The sequence below is a fragment of the Oncorhynchus tshawytscha genome, linkage group LG06, assembly GCF_018296145.1.
Source record: "Oncorhynchus tshawytscha isolate Ot180627B linkage group LG06, Otsh_v2.0, whole genome shotgun sequence".
Taxonomy (NCBI): Eukaryota; Metazoa; Chordata; class Actinopteri; order Salmoniformes; family Salmonidae; genus Oncorhynchus; species Oncorhynchus tshawytscha.
Window position 1 is genome coordinate 51,728,661 of NC_056434.1, and position 21,596 is coordinate 51,750,256.

Genomic DNA, 21,596 nt, shown 5'->3' on the forward strand with positions numbered 1-21,596 from the left:
CATGGAACTCAAATGGGTTCTACCTGGAACCAAAAGGGGTTCTTCAATGGGGACAGCCGAAGAACCCTTTTAGGTCCTAGATTGTACACTCTTCGGGGGGAAAAAAAGGTGCTAACACATCAACACACACACACAGTACACACACTGAAATTGTACAAGCACAACTGGTCATTATCTGTCTACAAGCCCATATATGGCTGCTGGACTATGGGAGGTTCAGGAGGAAGGGAAAGTGCCTCATGACTCTGCACAATGTAAACACTGCATACCAAGGAATCGCCAGTCTCATTCAAACAAACCTCGAATGCTGTTCATTTATTCTCCATAAAACATCATTATAGCAAATGGATATATTCACAGTAAAAAGCAGATTTCCCAAACAATGGAAAGTGTAACGGAATACTTAAGGTTTAATCATAAGCAGAATCAATTGATTGCCTGCCAATGGCGATACAGAACAAAATGGACATCTAGGCAAGCCTGCATCTGTTCAAGTTAGAATGACTTAGAAGCTAATGTAGAGTGATGGTTGCCCATACAAAACAAACAACAGTACCTTATAGCAAGCAAGGAGAGATGAGCAACCCTAAAATCTGAAGAAATGGAAGCCTCTAGGAGCCAAAAACAAATCCCCTGCCAAAATAGAACATTTATAGAGTTTGTTTGTTTGTGTGCAGTAAGTCAGTCAGTCAAACGGTCATGTTTCGAATAGAATTGGACACCACTGAAACTAACAAATCAGATTGATGTCGGGGGATAGGAGACAGGCCCAAAGCTGTCTGGAATGACTTCTCCTGTTATCCTGTGTGTGCATACAAGTGTACCTGCATGACAATAGATACAATAAATGCTGAATGAGGTTTACCAGTAAAAATTCCCAGTGAGAAGGATGAATTTGGCAAAGAGATCAGAGAACTCTTACTGGGTTCAGATGAGACAATGGGCTTAACTGGAGGAGAGCACACATTTGGGTTTAAAGCTCATCCACTCATCCACCATATTAGATCAAATCACATTTTATTTGTCAAATACTTTGTAAACAATAGGTGTAGACCGTCAGTGAAATGTGTGTGTGTGTTTGCATGTGTGTAAATGCGTGTGTGTGATGCATGTTTGTGTGTGTGTGTGTGTGTGTAAATGCATGTTTGTGTGTGCGTGTTAGACAGACAGGTCACTCACTTCTCTGCGTCTAGACGCATTTGCTCACGCCTCTGCCTCCTCAATTCCATGCGCTGGTCAAAGTCGTCATCCATGGTGGCCTGGGAGCGTTTCTTCTGTGTTCCGACTGAAAGAAACCAACACAGACTGGTAAAGTTTAACATCATTACACATTTACACAACTTCTATGCCGTAAGTCTCTGTACAGAGGTCAGTATGCTGAAATGAGGACGTGCAAAAAGGTTTTCATTGATGCCGTGAGGGAAAATGCCAAATCTAGCCTCAACACTTTCAATGTTTAACTCCAAATGACATAACCTTTGACCTTACATCAGAAGAACCCTGACAGTGACATCATTGGTGATTAAGTGCCTGTAACTCATTCACATTAAGTAGCATGACACCGTAAAGACCTGCACAAACATTTGGGTGCTTAAAACAGCTGCGGTATAACCAACCCCTGCTTTTCTTACATCAGAGCTCTTAGTTGTCACACCTAAAGCCACAAGAAATATCAGAAATAAATATATAGAAATAGAAATCAAATAAATAATATGAATAAATAGAAATATGATGAAATATCATTATCATCATCATCATTCCAATCACAATTCTCTGTGACTAACTAGGCTAACTGGGATGGGAACTCTATCAAACAAAACAGGCAAAAAGTAAAGACAAAACACAAGATAAGCTCCCCAGTCAACACAGAAACACACTCACATTCACTGGACATGACTCGAAGTAGGACCACCCAAGAAACATTCAACACTCAGCATTATGACATTCCCTGGCTCACTATGGGCTACTGAAAAAACTGGGGAAAAATCCCATAGCTATACAATACCTTAGCTGTAGTGAGTAGCGGACGCTTAGGTTTAGTCCATGGGCAGCACTCCCTCCTCTCTCAGTATATCAACTCCACAGTCTGGTTTATATCTCAGCTCTCTCTGCTACAGCACAAAGAATTCCTGCTTGCTCTTTCAGCAACTATAACTACCAGAAAAGGCAAAGCCTGTCTCTTCCCTCTCTCTCTCTTGCTCAGCCTCCCTCCCTCCTTACTCTCTTGCTTGCTCCCTCCCTCCCCCCTCTCTCTCTCTCTCTCTCTCTGTCTTGCGCAGACTATCTTACTCAAACTATTTTCTCTTGTTTTGCCTTCTCCTTCTTTTCACACGCTCCTGATGTCTCTTCCCCTCTCTCCCTCTAGCTCTCTGTCTATCCCCCTCTTTTTTCTCTTTTTTGTTTCCATCTCTGCCTCTCTCTCAACCCCTTTTTCCCTCTACCTTTCTCTGTCGCTCCTTCGCTCACCATTCTCTACCTCCCTCCTACAGTATCTACATTTTCTTTTTAGCCTGCTTGTGTTTACAGAGCTGTCACTGGTTAGCTAAACTCAGCAGCGCTGGTTGGAATAGGGTGTTAAAGGCAGGCAGGCAGGCAGCAGGCAAGCAGGCAGCCAAGCAGGCAGGCAAGCAGTCTCCTAGATTGTTTCAGAGGCCTTCACTTCCTCTGAGTGGCCAAAACTACCCGGCAACTGATTTTCCAGCCCACAGAGTGGACCAGGGTCGGGGCAGAGACTGTATTTAGGATGGTATAGCCAGGCAGGCCAGGGGGTCATTTAGTGAAGTGCAGTCCATTGTGTAACACTGTAAGCCTGTAAAAACCTTACAACTTACAAATGAAAAAACTCTTACTGGCTGGCTGATAGAGCTCCAGGCACGACTCCAACACCATCATTAAGTTTGTAGATGACACAACAGTGGTAGGCCAGATCACCGACAACGACGAGACAGCCTATAGGGAGGAGGTCAGAGACCTTGCCGTGTGGTGCCAGGACAACAACCTCTCCCTCAACAGGATCAAGACAAAGGAGATGATTGTGGAATACAGGAAAAAGAGGACCGGGCATTCTCATCGACGGGGCTGCAGTGGAGCAGGTTGAGAGCTTCAAGTTCATTGGTGTCCACATCACCAACAAACTAACATGGTCCAAGCACACCAAGACAGTCGTGAAGAGGGCATGACAAAACCTATTCCCCCTCAGGAGACTGAAAAGATTTGGCATGGGTCCTCAGATCCTCAAAAGGTTCTACAGATACACCATCGAGAGCATCCTCCTGACTGGTTGCATCACTACCTGGTATGACAACTGCTCGGCCTCCGACCGCAAGGCACTACAGAAGGTAGTACGTATGGACCAGTACATCACTGGGGCAAAGCTTCCTGTCATCCAGGACCACTATACCAGGCGGTGTCAGAGGAAGGCCCTAAAAATTGTCAAAGACTCCAGCCACCCTAGTCATAGGATGTTCTCTCTGCTACCGCACGGCAAGAGGTACCGGAGCGCCAAGTCTAGGTCCAAGAGGCTTCTAAACAGCTTCTACCCCCAAGCCATAAGACTCCTGAACACCCAATCAAATGGCTACCCGGACTATTTGCATTGCCCCCCCCCCTTCTTTTACACCGCTGCTACTCTCTGTTGTTATCATCTATGCATAGTCACTTTAATAACTCTACCTACATGTACATATTACCTCAACTAATCGGTGCCCCCGCACATTGACTCTGGACCAGTACCCCCCTGTCTTTGGCCCCGCTATTGTTATTTTACTGCTGCTCTTTAGTTACTTGTTACTTTTTTTCTTTCTTATTCTTATCCATATTTTTTATAACTGTATTGTTGGTTAGGGGCTCGTAAGTCAGCATTTCACTGTACGGTCTACACCTGTTGTATTCGGCGCATGTGGCTAACACAACTTGATTTGATTTGAACTGAGATCTGTCAGAGCAGCCCCATTTCTTAAATTATACACCACAATAATAGCTGAAAATTATTTGGTGTACAAATTTGATGATTCTATGTTCATAAGTGACTGACTGACTTAGGCTGTTCATTGGAGGTTGTGTTGTTCAGAGAGAGTCTGCTTCCACTGTGAAGAGACTTGATTGGCAGATACAAGAATAGAGTAGTCGATGAGGAATAAACAGATGCTGAAAGAAGGGATTTATGGGCTAGTGCCTTCAGCCTTTCATTGAATTACTCAGCTGGAGTACGTGTGTACTTCTGACATGAATAGACCAGGCATGCATTGGTAATGCCAGAACCACAACACTGGAAATAAATGGACACTTATTCCTTAGTGGTATTGTATCTTCAAAGCAGTGTTTCCCTTAGTAGTAGCTAATTTATCAAATTCCATCCGTTACCTTCAAAGAGTTCTAATAGCATAGACAAACAAGGTAATCAAACAAGGTAATCACAACCTGTTATGGTTTTGTAAAGTACCTGTGTATTCTATTTTGACATAATCCTGATACTGACTTGGCATGTCATTGACAGCTCCCTCTACTGTAAATTCACATTAAGTTGACAGTCGCTGTGCTCACTGCCAGTAATGTCTACTGTGAGAAGAACAGAGTAAGGGTGTGGGAGAAAAGAGTAGTCACGAAGCAAGCAGTTTACTGCCAGTAATGTCTACTGTGGAAAGAACAGAGTAAGGGTATGGGAGAAAAGAGTAGTCACGAAGCAAGCGGTTCACTGCCAGCAATGTCTACTGTGAGAAGAACAGAGTAAGGGTGTGGGAGAAAAGAGTAGTCACGAAGCAAGCAGTTCACTGCCAGTAATGTCTACTGTGAGAAGAACAGAGTAAGGGTGTGGGAGAAAAGAGTAGTCACGAAGCAAGCAGTTCACTGCCAGTAATGTCTACTGTGAGAAGAACAGAGTAAGGGTGTGGGAGAAAAGAGTAGTCACGAAGTAAGCAGTTCACTGCCAGTAATGTCTACTGTGAGAAGAACAGAGTAAGGGTGTGGGAGAAAAGAGTAGTCACGAAGCAAGCAGTTCACTTCCAGAAAATGTTGGCATAGAACAGCTAATAAAAATAAATCAAAATGGCTCATTTTTGTTTGCGGCTCCAGTTCCCTGTGGATTTTTTAAAACATCCTAGAATATATGCGTTTAAGAAGGGAGAGGCTGCGATCAATTTCAATTCGTGCTTGGCTGTATGACAAACCCTAGTCCTAAAAATAATAATGATACAGTAATACCTAATAATATTTCTGGAAGAATACATCAAAACTCCATAAGTTGGAATCGTGGAGTGTGTACAAGTAGGCTAATTGCCTAAATAAAGTAAACACCAACATAAAGTGTCTTAATAGGGCCATCGGGCCACTACGAGCCAGAACAGCTTTAATGCACCTTGGCATAGATTCTACAAGTGTCTGGAACTCTATGGGAGGGATGCGACACCATTGTTCCATAACAAATTCCATAATTTGATGATGGTGTTCTCATGTGCCAATTTCATGGTCATCAAACCATTCAGTGACCACTTGTGTCCTATGGATAGGGGCAATGTTTCCTCGAATTCTGGGGGGCACTGAGCAAATTTTAGATCTTGTGAGCGGAATCTTGAGTGCTGTGAGAATTTTGTGCAACTCCTGAGGCGTGTTTACAATGAAGACTGAGGCTTTATCCTTACAGTTTTAGACAGTAACCAATAGGCTATTCAGTAGTCTGTAGTCTATATGTAGTGTTCAATGCAGGCTTAGATTGCATGAGACGTTTAATTATTATTACCATACAGAGATTTGGACAATGGGGTCTACCCCCTCTGCCTATTGGCTTATTTGCATATTCAAACCTGTCTCAAAATACAACCCTGCCCCTTTAATTAAGACCTAAGCTTTTTACCTGACTGGCTTTTCAAAGACAGCTTGAAATATAGCCTACACGTGTCATGCTCTTGTAGGAAGCAGTAACTCATTGCTGTCCTATACTTATCTATAACTGGCCTAATAACTCCCTAACTAGCAAAGAATAAAAACAAATGTTGATTTTGAACCGATGTGAAAAGCGCATAAACTCGAGGGTGATTGAAAGACTGCTCGCGCCAAAAAACTCTGCTCCGTTGCGATCTAGCTCTGCCTACAACAAAACCACAGACGCAATCTTAGATCTGTTTAGGTTTGTTGCACTGATAAGGGTCTGATATTTTTTTATTCGATCACAGGAAAAACGATCTATATAGTGCAAACTAATCAGGCGAATTCAGTGAAGTTCAATCTCTTGCATCTCTGCGTAGCATGGCATTTAATTCTGCACTGCAGTCTTGGAGGTGCGCTATCGTGCACGCGCGCAGTTTAACAGGAACATTGGATGGGAGCATTATAATTTTCAATTTTATTTTACGTTTTTTTTTTTTTTTACTAGGCAAGTGCACCGCCCAATTGTGCACCGCCCGGGACTACCAATCACAGCCGGTTGTGATACAGCCTGCATTACTCGAGTGCTTCCATTGTTTTGGCCATTACCTGTATATTTGACTGCTTTGTGCCTTTTCTCCCTTGTAGCTGTGTTCGAATACCCATACTGTGTACTACATACTATTAGTTCATTTTAGTATACTGTAAACGAATGGTATCCTTTCGGTTGAGCGTACTAGCACTTCACCTGTCTACTGGAAGTTGAGTGTGTTCATAAATTCATTCTGGAGTGCCAGAATGTGCACTGGGCGTTCGTAAATTAAGAGCGTTGTCATATTGTCAGTTCGTAAATTCAGAGCGTTTCGCCCTCAGAGCGCACACTGGACGCTCTGGCCGAGAGGTAGGGTTGATCCGAGCATTCTGACCTCACAAAGGCAGTCAAGCACCCAAGTGAACTGGCTAACTTGCTAGCTACTTCCAGACAACCTCACTCTGACCATGTTAATCTCTAGCAGAGCTTGTTAGGCTGTTTTTATGTGTGCTTGAGGCAACAATTTAATGACGCCTTTTTGCCAACATTTACTGACACTCAATGAGAGTTACATATCACTGCTCTGGCACACTCAGGCGAGAGTGCTCTGAAATCAGAGCAGATAGCCAGAATTAACAATGTCCATTGAGAATGCACAACGACTATACAGCTTAGCTAAAATAAGAATGACATGTATAATCAAGTCAAACATTGGGTAATTATTTAGATAGCATATAGTTAATATACTGACAAATTCAATGTATTAGTGGCCAACTAACATACCTGCGGTACATACTGCTGAATGATATGCGGTTTTTAAAATGCCGACTACACCGCTCAAATCGCATGCACGAGCGGTGCAAAAATAAATGTAGAAATCTATATTATTCAATTATTGCGCCAACTAGCATCTGCGTTGCCATCGGCTAAAATAGAAGTCAGTTCTATTTCTGACACAGATCACACTGCAAGTCCTGCCTCTCCCATCTCCTCATTGGTTTATAGAAGCAGGTACCTACGTGCCATCTCATTGGTTATACCCACGTGGGTGACTGAAAAACGAACGAGGTCGGTGGTGGTAATGCACCTAATTTATGAAAGATGCCAATCACAATATAAAGTCAAGAGAAGAAAAGGCCTAGGAGGAGAGATGACTAGAAACGAGTCGGTTGACCGTTGTGTGGATTAATTGTTGGACTAGAGGACCTTGTGCATTTCAGGTAAAATAACTGTTTAAATCTCAGGACAAATTAGCTAGCAACAGCAAGCTAGCTAAATAGGACAAATTAGCTAGCAAGTGCAAGCTAGCTAGCTAAATTGCCATAAAGGTTGACTGCTTTTTGACCTGTCCCCAAATGAATGTAATTGGTTGAGTTTGTTTTGATATTTTAACCTGCATGTCGTGATGGCGTTTGGTGTGGGGGTACAAAATACATTTATGCACGACGGTGCACGCGCGCAGCCGGTTTGGGTTGCGTGTAAGGATAGCGTAGCTAACAAATTGTCAGCAAACATAACATATAATGTAACTTATTTGAAAAGCCATTACTTCATTACATTGCGCAACATTAGTTAGAATTAGTTAAAGCAGTGAATTTGTACCCGCTCGGACTTCGGCTGCACAGTCTGCCATTTTCTTCAAATCTGAAAACTTGGCGAAGCCACGCCCATTTTCTTAAAATGCCATTCTGGGCCTTAAAAGCACAGAAAGTGTCCACTGCTTGTATACTTTGTATTTTGGTGAATTTAGTACAACATCCAGGATCTTTAGGCATACTAACTATTCGTACTATGACCAATAAGCATACTCAACTTAAGTCACTATAGTACAGCTAGTGCAGTTACAGCTTGTTACTTGGCAAATCTATCAGGTATGAAGGGAAGACCCAGGTGCAGACCACGTCGAATAAACAATAGTTTAATGTTCCAAACAGGGGCAGGCAATGGACAGGTCAAGGCAGGCAGGGGTCAGAAAACCAGGCAGGCTCAGGGTAAGGTCGAGATTGGTAATCCAGAGGGGGCAGAGGTACCAGTCGAGAGGCAGGCGGGCTCAGAGTCAGGCCAGGGTAAAAACCGGGAGGGCGGGAAAAGAGAGACTGGAAAAAGCAGGCGCTGAGACACAACCCGCTCGGTTGACTTGAACATACAAGACAAACTGTCACAGACAGCCAGAAATCACAGGTATAAATACACAGGAGAAGATGGGTGACACCTGGAGGGGGGTGGAGACAATCACAAAGACAGGTGAAACAGATCAGGGTGTAACAAAAGAGCAGGCAAGCCGGGTTTCACTGGGGGCACTTCCTTTCCCCGGCTGTCTCACTAGTGTGGCCTGGGTAGTGTTTAGTATGAAGAAAAGTTTTTGAAACAGAGTCAAATGGGGAGGTGCTACTTGCATCTGTTCAATTAGAACACAAAGCTCTGGAAGATATCATGCTGGGATTTCTTTCCAGACAATTTAAGCATATCAGTGAATCAAGTGCTGCAGTTTGAGTATATCTAAGAACAATTTATAAACAAATAGATCCACATGAATGTTTAATGTACCCAATAGATCTGTAAGATTCTAGTACTGGAGACAGAAATAGTCGCAGCAGAATCAGAGAACCCACTGGGCACAGACTTCAATTCAACGTCTATTCCCACAGTGGTTCAACGTCATTTCATTGAAATGTGTTGTGTTGTGTAGTGGCTTTGCTGGCATGCATCCGCATTTTGTTTTTTATTTTTTTGTCCCCCAAGATTTACATACTAAAATCGCCCCTGTGTGAGCTCTGGGTCATGTGTGGGTCATGTGACTTATCGTCACTCTTCATACGACTGCCTATTCCGCCCCCTTGTTTGCTGTCCCTACTCACGTTGACAAGCGACAACTTTCAATTCCAGTGGTGAAATTTGTGCTCAGAGAGGAGTGACAGGACTGAACAGCGAAGGTTTATGAAATCACACCAATCTCAACAACCACAGCGATCAATCAGCCTTATAGCAAACCAAGCAGTGGCACTGCCATTCTGTTGTTTTTTGAAGGAGTGGGCCTTTAAACTTAGCCTTATATGGTAATGTAGGATGTCTACCCAGTTATAGAGGGTCTACTTCAGTGCTGCAGTCCCATTACATGTTTTATCTTTGATATCTGATCTTAAGAGGGGGCCACAAGGACAGCACAATGCATTACAGCAGGGCACTAGTGTATTCTGGTTTAGATTTCACAATGACCAACACCATATACAGTAACAGAGGCTTAAAACCCGAGCAGTCCGGAACAGGCCTGTAAACCACTTCAACATATCAAACTCAAGTGTATATTTGCCAGAGCGCAACCTTTTTAAACCAAATGTTAGTTTAACAAGGTGATAGTTCTGACAGTGTTTTTGACTCCCCATACAGAAAGCACCATTGAAGATATACTTAGTGTTCAGTCTGTCTATACATTGTCTCTCAAAATAACAATAACGGAATATAAATCCAATGTTTGAGAGTATTGCCAATGTCTAAACCAGTGTGATGACTTGTATTTTTTACTTGGCACATGGCAATTTTAACGGCAAGTTATTTTTATGTGCACCACGTCAGCGCGCAGCGCCTCAATTTGATGGAAATACTTCTCTAATGGGAAAATGTTTTTATGCAGAAAATCTGTTGCCAATGGAATGGAAACATGGCTCCTGACTCCAAAATCTGACTTTACATCAATCTTAAGCAATGCATCCAACACATCATTTTGAAAGTTGTTGAAATGAAAACAAAAGATTCACTAGAAGTTGACTGATCTTCCAGATTACACCTTCGTAATATTGTGTTGCACCCCATTTTGCCGTCAGAACAGCCTAAATTCATCGGGGCATGGACTCTACAAGGCGTCGAAAGCGTTCCACAGTGATGCTGGCCAATGTTGACTCCAATGTTTCCCACAGTTTAGTTGGCTGGATGTCCTTTGGGTGGTGGACCACTCTTGATAGAAACAGGAAAGTGTTGAGCGTGAAAAACCCAGCAGCGTTGCAGTTCTTGACACACTTAAGCTGGTGCGCCTGGCACCTACTACCATACCCCGTTCAAAGGCACTTAAATATTTTGTTTTACCCTTAAACCTCAATGGCACACAAACACAATCCTTCCTTAACCGGTCTTCTCCCCTTCATCTACACTGATTGAAGTGGATTTAACAGGTTACACCAATAGGGGATCATGGCTTTCGCCTGGATTCACCTGGTCATTCTATGTCATGGAAAGAGCAGGTGTTCCTAATGTTTGTAAACTCAGTGTATACGGTGCATTCGGATAATATTTAGACACCTCAACTTTTTTTATATTGTTACGTTACAGCCTTATTCTGAAATAGATAATTTTTTCCCACTAATCAAATCAAATTTTATTTGTCACATACACATGGTTAGCAGATGTTAATGCGAGTGTAGCGAAATGCTTGTGCTTCTAGTTCCGACAATGCAGTAATAACCAACAAGTAATCTAACTAACAATTCCAAAACTACTGTCTTATACACACAAGTGTAAGGGGATAAAGAATATGTACATAAAGATATATGAATGAGTGATGGTACAGAGCGGCATAGGCAAGGTACAGTAGATGGTATCGAGTGCAGTATATACATATGAGATGAGTATGTAAACAAAGTGGCATAGTTAAAGTGGCTAGTGATACATGTATTACATAAAGATGCAGTAGATGATATAGAGTACAGTATATACGTATACATATGAGATGAATAATGTAGGGTATGTAAACATTATATTAGGTAGCATTGTTTAAAGTGGCTACTGATATATTTAACATAATTTCCCATCAATTCCCATTATTAAAGTGTCTGGAGTTGAGTCAGTGTGTTGGCAGCAGCCACTCAATGTTAGTGGTGGCTGTTTAACAGTCTGATGGCCTTGAGATAGAAGCTGTTTTTCAGTCTCTCGGTCCCAGCTTTGATGCACCTGTACTGACCTCGCCTTCTGGATGATAGCAGGGTGAACAGGCAGTGGCTCGGGTGGTTGTTGTCCTTGATGAACTTTATGGCTTTCCTGCAACATCGGGTGGTGTAGGTGTCCTGGAGGGCAGGTAGTTTGCCCCCGGTGATGCATTGTGCAGACCTCACTACCCTCTGGAGAGCCTTACGGTTGTGGACGGAGCAGTTGCCGTACCAGGCGGTGATACAGCCCGCCAGGATGCTCTCGATTGTGCATCTGTAGAAGTTTGTGAGTGCTTTTGGTGACAAGCCGAATTTCTTCAGCCTCCTGAGGTTGAAGAGGCGCTGCTGTGCCTTCTTCATGATGCTGTCTGTGTGGGTGGACCAATTCAGTTTGTCTGTGATGTGTATGCCGAGGAACTTAAAACTTGCTACCCTCTCCACTACTGTTCCATCGATGTGGATAGGGGGGTGTTCCCTCTGCTGTTTCCTGAAGTCCACAATCATCTCCTTAGTTTTGTTGACGTTGAGTGTGAGGTTATTTTCCTGACACCACACTCCGAGGGCCCTCACCTTCTCCCTGTAGGCCGTCTCGTCGTTGTTGGTAATCAAGCCTACCACTGTTGTGTCGTCCGCAAACTTGATGATTGAGTTGGAGGCGTGCGTGGCCACGCAGTCGTGGGTGAACAGGGAGTACAGGAGAGGGCTCAGAACGCACCCTTGTGGGGGCCCAGTGTTGAGGATCAGCGGGGTGGAGATGGTGTTGCCTACCCTCACCACCTGGGGGCGGCCCGTCAGGAAGTCCAGTACCCAGTTGCACAGGGCGGGGTCAAGACCCAGGGTCTCGAGCTTGATGACGAGCCTGGAGGGCACTATGGTGTTAAACGCCAAGCTGCAGTCGATGAACAGCATTCTCACATAGGTATTCCTCCTGTCCAGATGGGTTAGGGCAGTGTCAAGTGTGGTTGAGATTGCATCGTCTGTGGACCTATTTGGGCGGTAAGCAAATTGGAGTGGGTCTAGGGTGTCAGGTAGGGTGGAGGTGATATGGTCCTTGACTAGTCTCTCAAAGCACTTCATGATGACGGAAGTGAGTGCTACGGGGCGGTAGTCATTTAGCTCAGTTACCTTAGCTTTCTTGGGAACAGGAACAATGGTGGCCCTCTTGAAGCATGTGGGAACAGCAGACTGGGATAGGGATTGATTGAATATGTCCGTAAACACACCAGCCAGCTGGTCTGCGCATGCTCTGAGGCGCGGCTGGGGATGCCGTCTGGGCCTGCAGCCTTGCGAGGGTTAACACGTTTAAATGTTTTACTCACCTCGGCTGCAGTGAAGGAGAGGCCGCATGTTTTGGTTGCAGGCCGTGTCAGTGGCACTGTATTGTCCTCAAAGCGGGCAAAAAGTTATTTAGTCTGCCTGGGAGCAAGACATCCTGGTCCGTGACGGGGCTGGTTTTCTTTTTGTAATCCGTGATTGACTGTAGACCCTGCCACATACCTCTTGTGTCTGAGCCGTTGAATTGAGATTCTACTTTGTCTCTATACTGACGCTTAGCTTGTTTGATTGCCTTGCGGAGGGAATAGCTACACTGTTTGTATTCGGTCATGTTTCCGGTCACCTTGCCCTGATTAAAAGCAGTGGTTCGCGCTTTCAGTTTCACACGAATGCTGCCATCAATCCACGGTTTCTGGGAATGTTTTAAGAAGAGCTATGGGAACGACATCTTCCACGCACGTTCTAATGAACTCGCACACCGAATCAGCGTATTCGTCAATGTTTTTGTCTGATGCAATACGAAACATATCCCAGTCCACGTGATGGAAGCAGTCTTGGAGTGTGGAATCGGATTGGTCGGACCAGCGTTGAACAGACCTCAGCGTGGGAGCTTCTTGTTTTAGTTTCTGTCTGTAGGCAGGGATCAACAAAATGGAGTCGTGGTCAGCTTTTCCGAAAGGAGGGCGGGGCAGGGCCTTATATGCGTCGCGGAAGTTAGAATAGCAGTGATCCAAGGTTTTGCCAGCCCTGGTTGCGCAATCGATATGCTGATACAATTTAGGGAGTCTTGTTTTCAGATTAGCCTTGTTAAAATCCCCAGCTACAATGAATGCAGTCTCAGGATGTATGGATTCCAGTTTGCAAAGAGTCAAATAAAGTTCGTTCAGAGCCATCGATGTGTCTGCTTGGGGGGGAATATATATGGCTGTGATTATAATCGAAGAGAATTCCCTTGGTAGATAATGCGGTCGACATTTGATTGTGAGGAATTCTAAATCAGGTGAACAGAAGGACTTGAGTTCCTGTATGCTTTTGTGACCACACCACGTCTCGTTAGCCATAAGGCATACGCCCCCGCCCCTCTTCTTACCAGAAAGATGTTTGTTTCTGTCGGCGCGATGCGTGGAGAAACCAGCTGGCTGCACCGACTCCGATAGCGTCTCTCCAGTGAGCCATGTTTCCGTGAAGCAAAGAACGTTACAGTCTCTGATGTCCCTCTGGAATGCTACCCTTGCTCGTATTTCATCAACCTTGTTGTCAAGAGACTGGACATTGGCGAGGAGTATACTGGGGAGTGGTGCACGATGTGCACGTCTCCGGAGTCTGACCAGAAGACCGCTACGTTTCCCTCTTTTACGAAGTCGTTTTTTTGGGTCGCCGGCTGGGATCCATTCCATTGTCCTGGGTGAAAGGCAGAACACAGGATCCGCTTCGCGAAAGTCATATTCTTGGTCGTACTGATGGTGAGTTGATGCTGCTCTTATATTCATTAGTTCTTCTCGACTGTATGTAATGAAACCTAAGATGACCTGGGGTACTAATGTAAGAAATAACACGTAAAAAAAACAAAAAACTGCATAGTTTCCTAGGAACGCGAAGCGAGGCGGCCATCTCTGTCGGTGCCGGAAGTATTACACATAATACCCCAAAATGAAAAAGCAAAGAGATTTTTATACGTTTTTGCAAATGTACAGTATACATACTGAAAAATCACATTTACATAAGTATTCAGTCCATTTACTCAGTAATTTGTTGAAGCACCTTTGGGAGTGATTACAGCCTCGAGTCTTCTTGGGTATGATGCTACAAGCTTGGCAAACCTGTATTAGGGAAGTTTCTCCCATTTTCCTCTGCAGAAGAGATGTTCGATTGGGATCAAGTCCGGGCTCTGGCTGGGCCACTCAAGGACATTCAGAGACTTGTCCCGAAGCCATTCCTGCATTGTCTTGGCTATGTGCTTATGGTCATTGTCCTGTTGGAATTTTAACATTCACCAAAGTCTGAGAACCTGCTCCAGAGCACTCAGGACATCATCAAGGATCTTTCTGTACTTTGCTCCATTCATCTTTCCCTTGATCCTGACTAGTCTCCCATTCCCTGCCACTGAAAAACATCTCCACAGCATGATGCTGCCACCACCATGCTTTACTGTACGGATGGTGCCAGGGTTCCTCCAGACGTGACGCTTGGCATTCAGGCCAAAGAGTTCAATCTTGGTTTCATCAGACTAAAGAATCTTGTTTCTCATGGTCTGAGAGTCCTTAAGGTCCCTTTTGGCAAACTTCAAATGGACTGTCATGTGCCTTTTACCAAGGAGTGGCGTCCATCTGGCCACTCTACCATAAAGGCCTGATTGGTGGATCAGAGCTGTGCTGCAGATAATGGGATAACCTTCCAGAAGGACAACCATCTCCACAGAGGAACTCTGGAGCTCTGTCAGAGTGCATATCGGGTTCTTGGTCACCTCCCTGACCAAGGCCCTTCTCCCCCGATTGCTCAGTTTGGCTGGGTGGCCAGCTCTAGGAAGAGTCTTGGTGGTTCCAAACTTCTTCCATTTAAGAATGATGGAGGCCACTGTGTTTTTGGGAACCTTTAATGCTGCAGACATTTTTTTGGTACCCTTCCCCAGATCTGTGCCTCGACATAATCCTGTCTCAGAGCTCTACGGACAATTCCTTCAACCCCATGTCTTGGTTTTTGCTCTGACATGCATTGTCAACTGTGGGACCTTTATATAGACAGGTGTGCGCCTTTCCAAATCATGTGTAATCAATTGCATTCACCACAGGTGGACTCCAATCAAGTTGTAGAAACATCTCAAGGATGATCAATGGAAACAGGATGCACTTGAGCTCAATTTCAAGTCTCACAGCAAAGGTCTGAATACTTATGTAAATGTGATATTTCAGTTTTTTATGTTTAATACATTTGCTAAAATTTCTAAAAACCTGTTTTCACTTTGTCATTATGGGGTATTGTGTGTAGATTGATGAGCTTTTTTATTTATTTAATCCATTTTAGAACAAGGCTGTAATGTAACAAAATGTGGTAAAAGTCCAGGGGTCTGTATATTTTCTCGAATGCACTGTATACCTCACAAGCGACCCATTATAAGACTATACAATTAGCCTATTAAAATGTTATCTGGCTCGATAAAGTTAATTCAAGTATGCAAGCTAGCATTAGGTAATTAGTTGACGTTGACTACCAAACCAGCTTATCCGACACCCTAGACCCACTGCAATTTGCATACCTCCCCAATAGATCCACAGATGATGCAATCGCCATCGCACTGCACACTGCCCTATCCCATCTGGACAAGAGGAATACCTATGTAAGAATGACATAGACTACAGCTCATCCTTCAACACCATTGTACCCTCCAAGCTCATCGTTAAGCTTGGGGCCCTGGGTCTGATCCCTGCCCTGTGCAACTGGGTCCTGAACTTCCTGACCTACCGCTACCAGGTGGTGAAGGTAGGCAGCAACATCTTCACTACGCTGATCCTCAACACAGGGGCCCTACAAGGGTGCATGCTCAGCCCCCTCCTGTACTCTCTGTTTACCCATGACTTCATGGCCACGCACGTCTCCAACTCAATCATCAAGTTTGCAGACGACACAGGTGGAGGTGAGGGCCCTCTCCCTCAGCATCAACAAAATGAAGGAGCTGATCGTGGACTCAGGAGACAGCCGAGGGAGAACGTCCCCGTCCACATTGACGGGGCCACAGTGGAGAAGTTCAAAAGCTTCAAGTTCCTCAGCGTACACATCACTGATCATCTGAAATGGTCCACCCACACAGAGAGTGTCATGAAGAAGTTGTAACAGCCCCTCTTCAACCTCAGCAGGCCAAAACCATCCTCAACCACAGGGCCAAAAAACGATCATCACAGGACCCAAAAAGATCATCAAGCCACGGCCTGTTCACCCCGCTACCATCCAGAAGGTGAGGTCAGTACAGGTGCATCAAAGCTGAGACCAAGAGACTGAAAAACAGCTTATATCTCAAGGCTATCAGAATGTTAAATAGTCACCACTAGCAGGCCTCTGCCCAGTACCCTGCCATGAACTTTAGTCACTGTCACTAGCCAACTTCCACCTGCTTACTCAACCCCACACCTTAGAGGCTACTGCCTATGTACATAGACATGGAACACTGGTCACTTTAATAATGGAACACTGGTCTTGTTTTAAATGTTTACATACTGTTTTACCCACTTCATATGTACATGTATATACTGTATTCTAGTCATGGCCTATCCTATTTAACTATTGCTGTACATACTGTATACCATTCTATCCTACGTATTCTTCAGATATACTATTGTCCATAATGTCTATGCATCCCATCATATATATATATATATATATATATATATATATATATATATATATATATATATATATATATATATATATATATATATATATATATATATATATATATACATACAGTGGGGCAAAAAAGTATTTAGTCAGCCACCAATTGTGCAAGTTCTCCCACTTAAAAAGATGAGAGGCCTGTAATTTTCATCATAGGTACACTTCAACTATGACAGACAAAATGAGGATAAAAAAATCCAGAAAATCACATTGTAGGATTTTTTATGAATTTATTTGCAAATTGTGGTGTAATCTCAACCCTATTGAGCTGTTCTGGGAGCAGCTTGACCGTATGGTACGTAAGAAGTGCCCATCAAGCCAATCCAACTTGTGGGAGGTACTTCAGGAAGCATGGGGTGAAATCTCTTCAGATTACCTCAACAAATTGACAACTAGAATGCCAAAGGTCTGCAAGGCTGTAATTACTGCAAATGGAGGATTCTTTGACGAAAGCAACGTTTGAAGGACACTATTATTTCAATTAAAAATCATTATTTATAACCTTGACTATATTGACTATATTTCCTATTCATTTTGCAACTAATTTCATGTATTTTTTAATGGAAAACAAGGACATTTCTAAGTGGCCCCAGACGTTGAACGGTAGGGTATATTTATACTCCAGACTCTAACATTGCTCGTTCTAATATTTCTCAATTCCATTCTTTTACTTTTTTAGATTTGTTTATATCGTTGTCTATTATTAGATATTACTGCACTGTTGGAGCTAGGAACACAAACACTTCCTACACCCACAATAACATCTTCTAAATACTGTATGTGTATGCGACCAATAAAAATGTATTTGATTTTGATTATTTGATTTTGACGATGGAAAAATTGGTCTGAGTGGAATACTTAAAAGCAGATATTTAATGACATTGTAAAATGAATTAAATCACATACAAGGGATGAAGCTTAAGTTACAAGACATTAACAAGCATTGCCAGCCATTATTCTAGGCAAATAGACCATAAGGTTAACTTATAAGAAAAATCATGAATAAAGAGATGCCTAGAAGCAGAGGAAATGAGAATTGATCACACCACCTTCCTCCAATGACAGGATACAGGATAAGAGATTGAACAAAGGGATTTAATTCCATTTATAATATCTGAAGGTGTAACTTTTTCCAACCACCATTGACCAATAGCAAGTTTAAAGTCACCTGATCACCCAAGCCCAATCTTCACACAGGATGTCACAGCATCTAAAGCAGCATTTCCCAAACTCGGTTCTGGGGACTCAAGGGGTACACGTTTAGTTTTTTTGCCCTAGCACTACACTGCTGATTCAAAGAATCAACGCTTGATGATGAGTTGATTATTTGAATCAGCTATGTTTACGTGCAACAGCCCAACGCTGCTGGAAATAATCCGGGAACCCCTGCGGTTAGGGTGAACCCCTTCTCTTTTATAAAGCACTGGGTGCTCCCAGAGCAAATCAAATTTGTCACAAAAGGAAACAATCTTGTTATTGCAAAGTTCCTTGAGCTACTCGTTTAGGGCATCGTGGGGGCTGAAACGTTCCAAACCCCTTCGATAGCGCGGGAGATGCCCAGAGATAATTATTCTCTTCCCTGTGCTAACAAGGGTTTTTAAGGGTTTTTAAAAGAGTAGGGTAATCCTCCCTCAGTTCCAAGTATCACCTAAAGTGAATGTTGCTAAACCCAACGTGAGTGACGATGGTGCCAATATCACAGTAATTGGCCAGAACTGTTGGCAGAAGGGAGTTGATGTCTCAGACACGGGCATCTGGGTGACATTGAACCTTAGCCGTTCCACAGACTGTAGGCAGGTCAAAATCTCTCACCATCGAGCTGCCTACAGTGAAATTGGTCATGATGGAAATCAATGGGGAGGAAGGGGGGAATGGGACTGATTAAGGCAGGTAGGGAGGGGGCTTTGAGCCAGGCAAGCCTGACTCCCCACACCAGTAGCACTGGATGGCGTCGGGAGGCGCGGTAGGCTGGTGGTATGGACGGGGGTTACAGCCCTACGCCTGGGTAGTGACCAGTCTCCCAGGGACAGCGGAGTTGAGCTTACCATCTGTGCTATGTCCAGGGTGTGACCAACTATGTCCAGGGTGTGACAAATAATTTGCTGTGCTTCTGTGAGGTGAGGCGGAGCAACCCTGCAGACACAACTTGAATCCCAAATGACACCCTATTCCCTATATAGTTCACTACTTTTGACCAGGGCCTTTTGACCAATTCCACAGTAACAGAGTGACTCACTTTTTCACTTTAAAATGTATGCCAAGCAAATACCATTGATTGCAAAGTTTAACAAATCATACACCTACAGTATATGCAGAAGTTAACTTTTAACAATTGCCTCTGACATTTTTACTAAAATATGTTTACTTGAGGAACAGGGCAGATGCAATTTATCATCTTTTAAAAAATGTATTATGTGACCACATTTTCCAAAAACTCTGTTAAATCTCTACTCCAATTCTACTTAAAATTCAAAGATGCCTGCAGAAAGAATGGGGTGTCAGCTATGACATGACACCTTGAGTTTGAAAAGATCTCTTTTAGTTATTGAACTACAGTAAGCGAAGTGGGTCAACACCCAGTAACATAATGACATCATGGGACCTTGATCTGTACTATACAGAAATGCATAATTATGAATGTCATTCTCTTCATTATGATGTATCCTGAATAGGTACACAAAGGTAGAACTATGTTTGGGTATTATTATTATTTGCATGTTTGGGTATTATTCTAATGAGCTCTGCACCCAAACCAGACCAAATTTGGTTGGTCCGGACCGGATCAAATCTATATCAATCATAGACGTCTATGTTTCACAAGTTTGGACATCACAGTACAGTACAGTAAAGAAAAGTAGAGTGTTCAGTAGAGTACAGTACAGTAGCACACAGTAGAGTACAGTACAGTAGCACACAGTAGAGTACAGTACAGTAGCACACAGTAGAGTACAGTACAGTAGCACACAGTAGAGTACAGTACAGTAGCACACAGTAGAGTACAGTAAAGAAAAGTAGTGTTCAGTAGAGTACAGTACAGCACACAGTAGAGTACAGTAAAGAAAAGTAGTGTTCAGTAGAGTACAGTACAGTAGCACACAGTAGAGTACAGTACAGTAGCACACAGTAGAGTACAGTAAAGAAAAGTAGTGTTCAGTAGAGTACAGTACAGTAGCACACAGTACAGTACAGTACAGTAGCACACAGTAGAGTACAGTAAAGAAAAGTAGTGTTCAGTAGAGTACAGTACAGTAGCACACAGTAGAGTACAGTAAAGAAAAGTAGTGTTCAGTAGAGTACAGTACAGTAGCACACAGTAGAGTACAGTAAAGAAAAGTAGTGTTCAGTAGAGTACAGTACAGTAGCACACAGTACAGTACAGTAAAGAAAAGTAGAGTGTTCAGTAGAGTACAGTACAGTAGCACACAGTAGAGTACAGTACAGTAGCACACAGTAGAGTACAGTAAAGAAAAGTAGTGTTCAGTAGAGTACAGTACAGTAGCACACAGTAGAGTACAGTAAAGAAAAGTAGTGTTCAGTAGAGTACAGTACAGTAGCACACAGTAGAGTACAGTAAAGAAAAGTAGTGTTCAGTAGAGTACAGTACAGTAGCACACAGTAGAGTACAGTAAAGAAAAGTAGAGTGTTCAGTAGAGTACAGTACAGTAGCACACAGTAGAGTACAGTAAAGAAAAGTAGAGTATAGTTCAGTACAGAACAGTCCAGTAGAGTAGAATATATTACATTATATTGTACTTTACTCATATGTGCTCTACCGTACTGTACTGAACTCTACTGAACTATACTAAATTTTTCTGTTCTCTACTGTACTGTACTGTTCTTTACTGTACTGTGCTGTTCTGTTCTGTACTGTACTGTACTGTACTGTACTGTACTGTACTGTGCTGTTCTGTACTGTGCTGTTCTCTACTGTACTGTACTGTGCTGTACTCTACTGTGCTGTACTCTACTGTGCTGTGCTGTACTCTACTGTACTGTGCTGTGCTCTACTCCAACTGTGGTTTGTGACTACTATGATTTCCCATTGTGGCCAATTCAATTGCAGTCATTTTGTTACAGATTTCTATGGTTACAGAGTGACACGTTCCTTCATAATTCATAAACAAAACTGTTATCAGTAAAAAGACTACAACTAATTGTTAGGTCTACCTTTACTTGTTACTTCTGTGAACTTTCATAATCCTCCTTCATGAGGGAGAGAAATGAGAAAATATCTTAAAGATCCTATATGTGGGTTTTTGGTAACAGAATGCCAAGACACTACGCAAAATTTCTTAAACTTACAGAAGGCAAATCATTTCTGCAAAACTAAATATAAATGTTGATATTAATTGACAGGGGCCCTTTACGTCAACATTATTGTGTTTTGATGCATTTCTAATACCGTTTAAGACTTTTTCTAGTAGTTTTTTTAAGAACCCTTTTCCATTTGTGTGACCAGAAATGAAAGCCTTTGCTTGTTCCTAATTCTTACGAAGGAAAATGGTTTCAAAACATATTTATTGTCTTCAAAAATATAGACTCTTATCCTTCATTTGACACCAAATTTGATATGCTTCTAAAGAAACGTGGGTCCTTTTACATGGAAATGTCCATATAAGAATAGGGTT

The 21,596-nt window shown here is 42.9% G+C and overlaps 1 protein-coding gene across 4 annotated transcripts in view; it reads right to left on the reverse strand.

Moving 5' to 3' along the window:
* LOC112252693 (non-muscle caldesmon) overlaps nt 1–21,596 on the reverse strand; it is a 59,072-nt gene that overhangs the window by 21,625 nt on the left and 15,851 nt on the right. Inside the window, exons 1-2 of one of the 4 annotated variants that reach the window (XM_024424156.2) lie at nt 2,006–2,205; nt 1,180–1,285 (exon numbers count right to left, since the gene is read on the reverse strand). In XM_024424156.2, coding sequence (XP_024279924.1) covers nt 1,180–1,253 — 74 coding nt within the window. In that variant the 5' untranslated portion in view covers nt 1,254–1,285; nt 2,006–2,205. Of the gene's footprint in view, nt 1–1,179; nt 1,286–1,881; nt 1,961–2,005; nt 2,206–21,596 lie in introns of those variants that run through there. The other 3 variants (XM_024424154.2, XM_024424155.2, XM_024424157.2) reach the window with 3 other exon arrangements.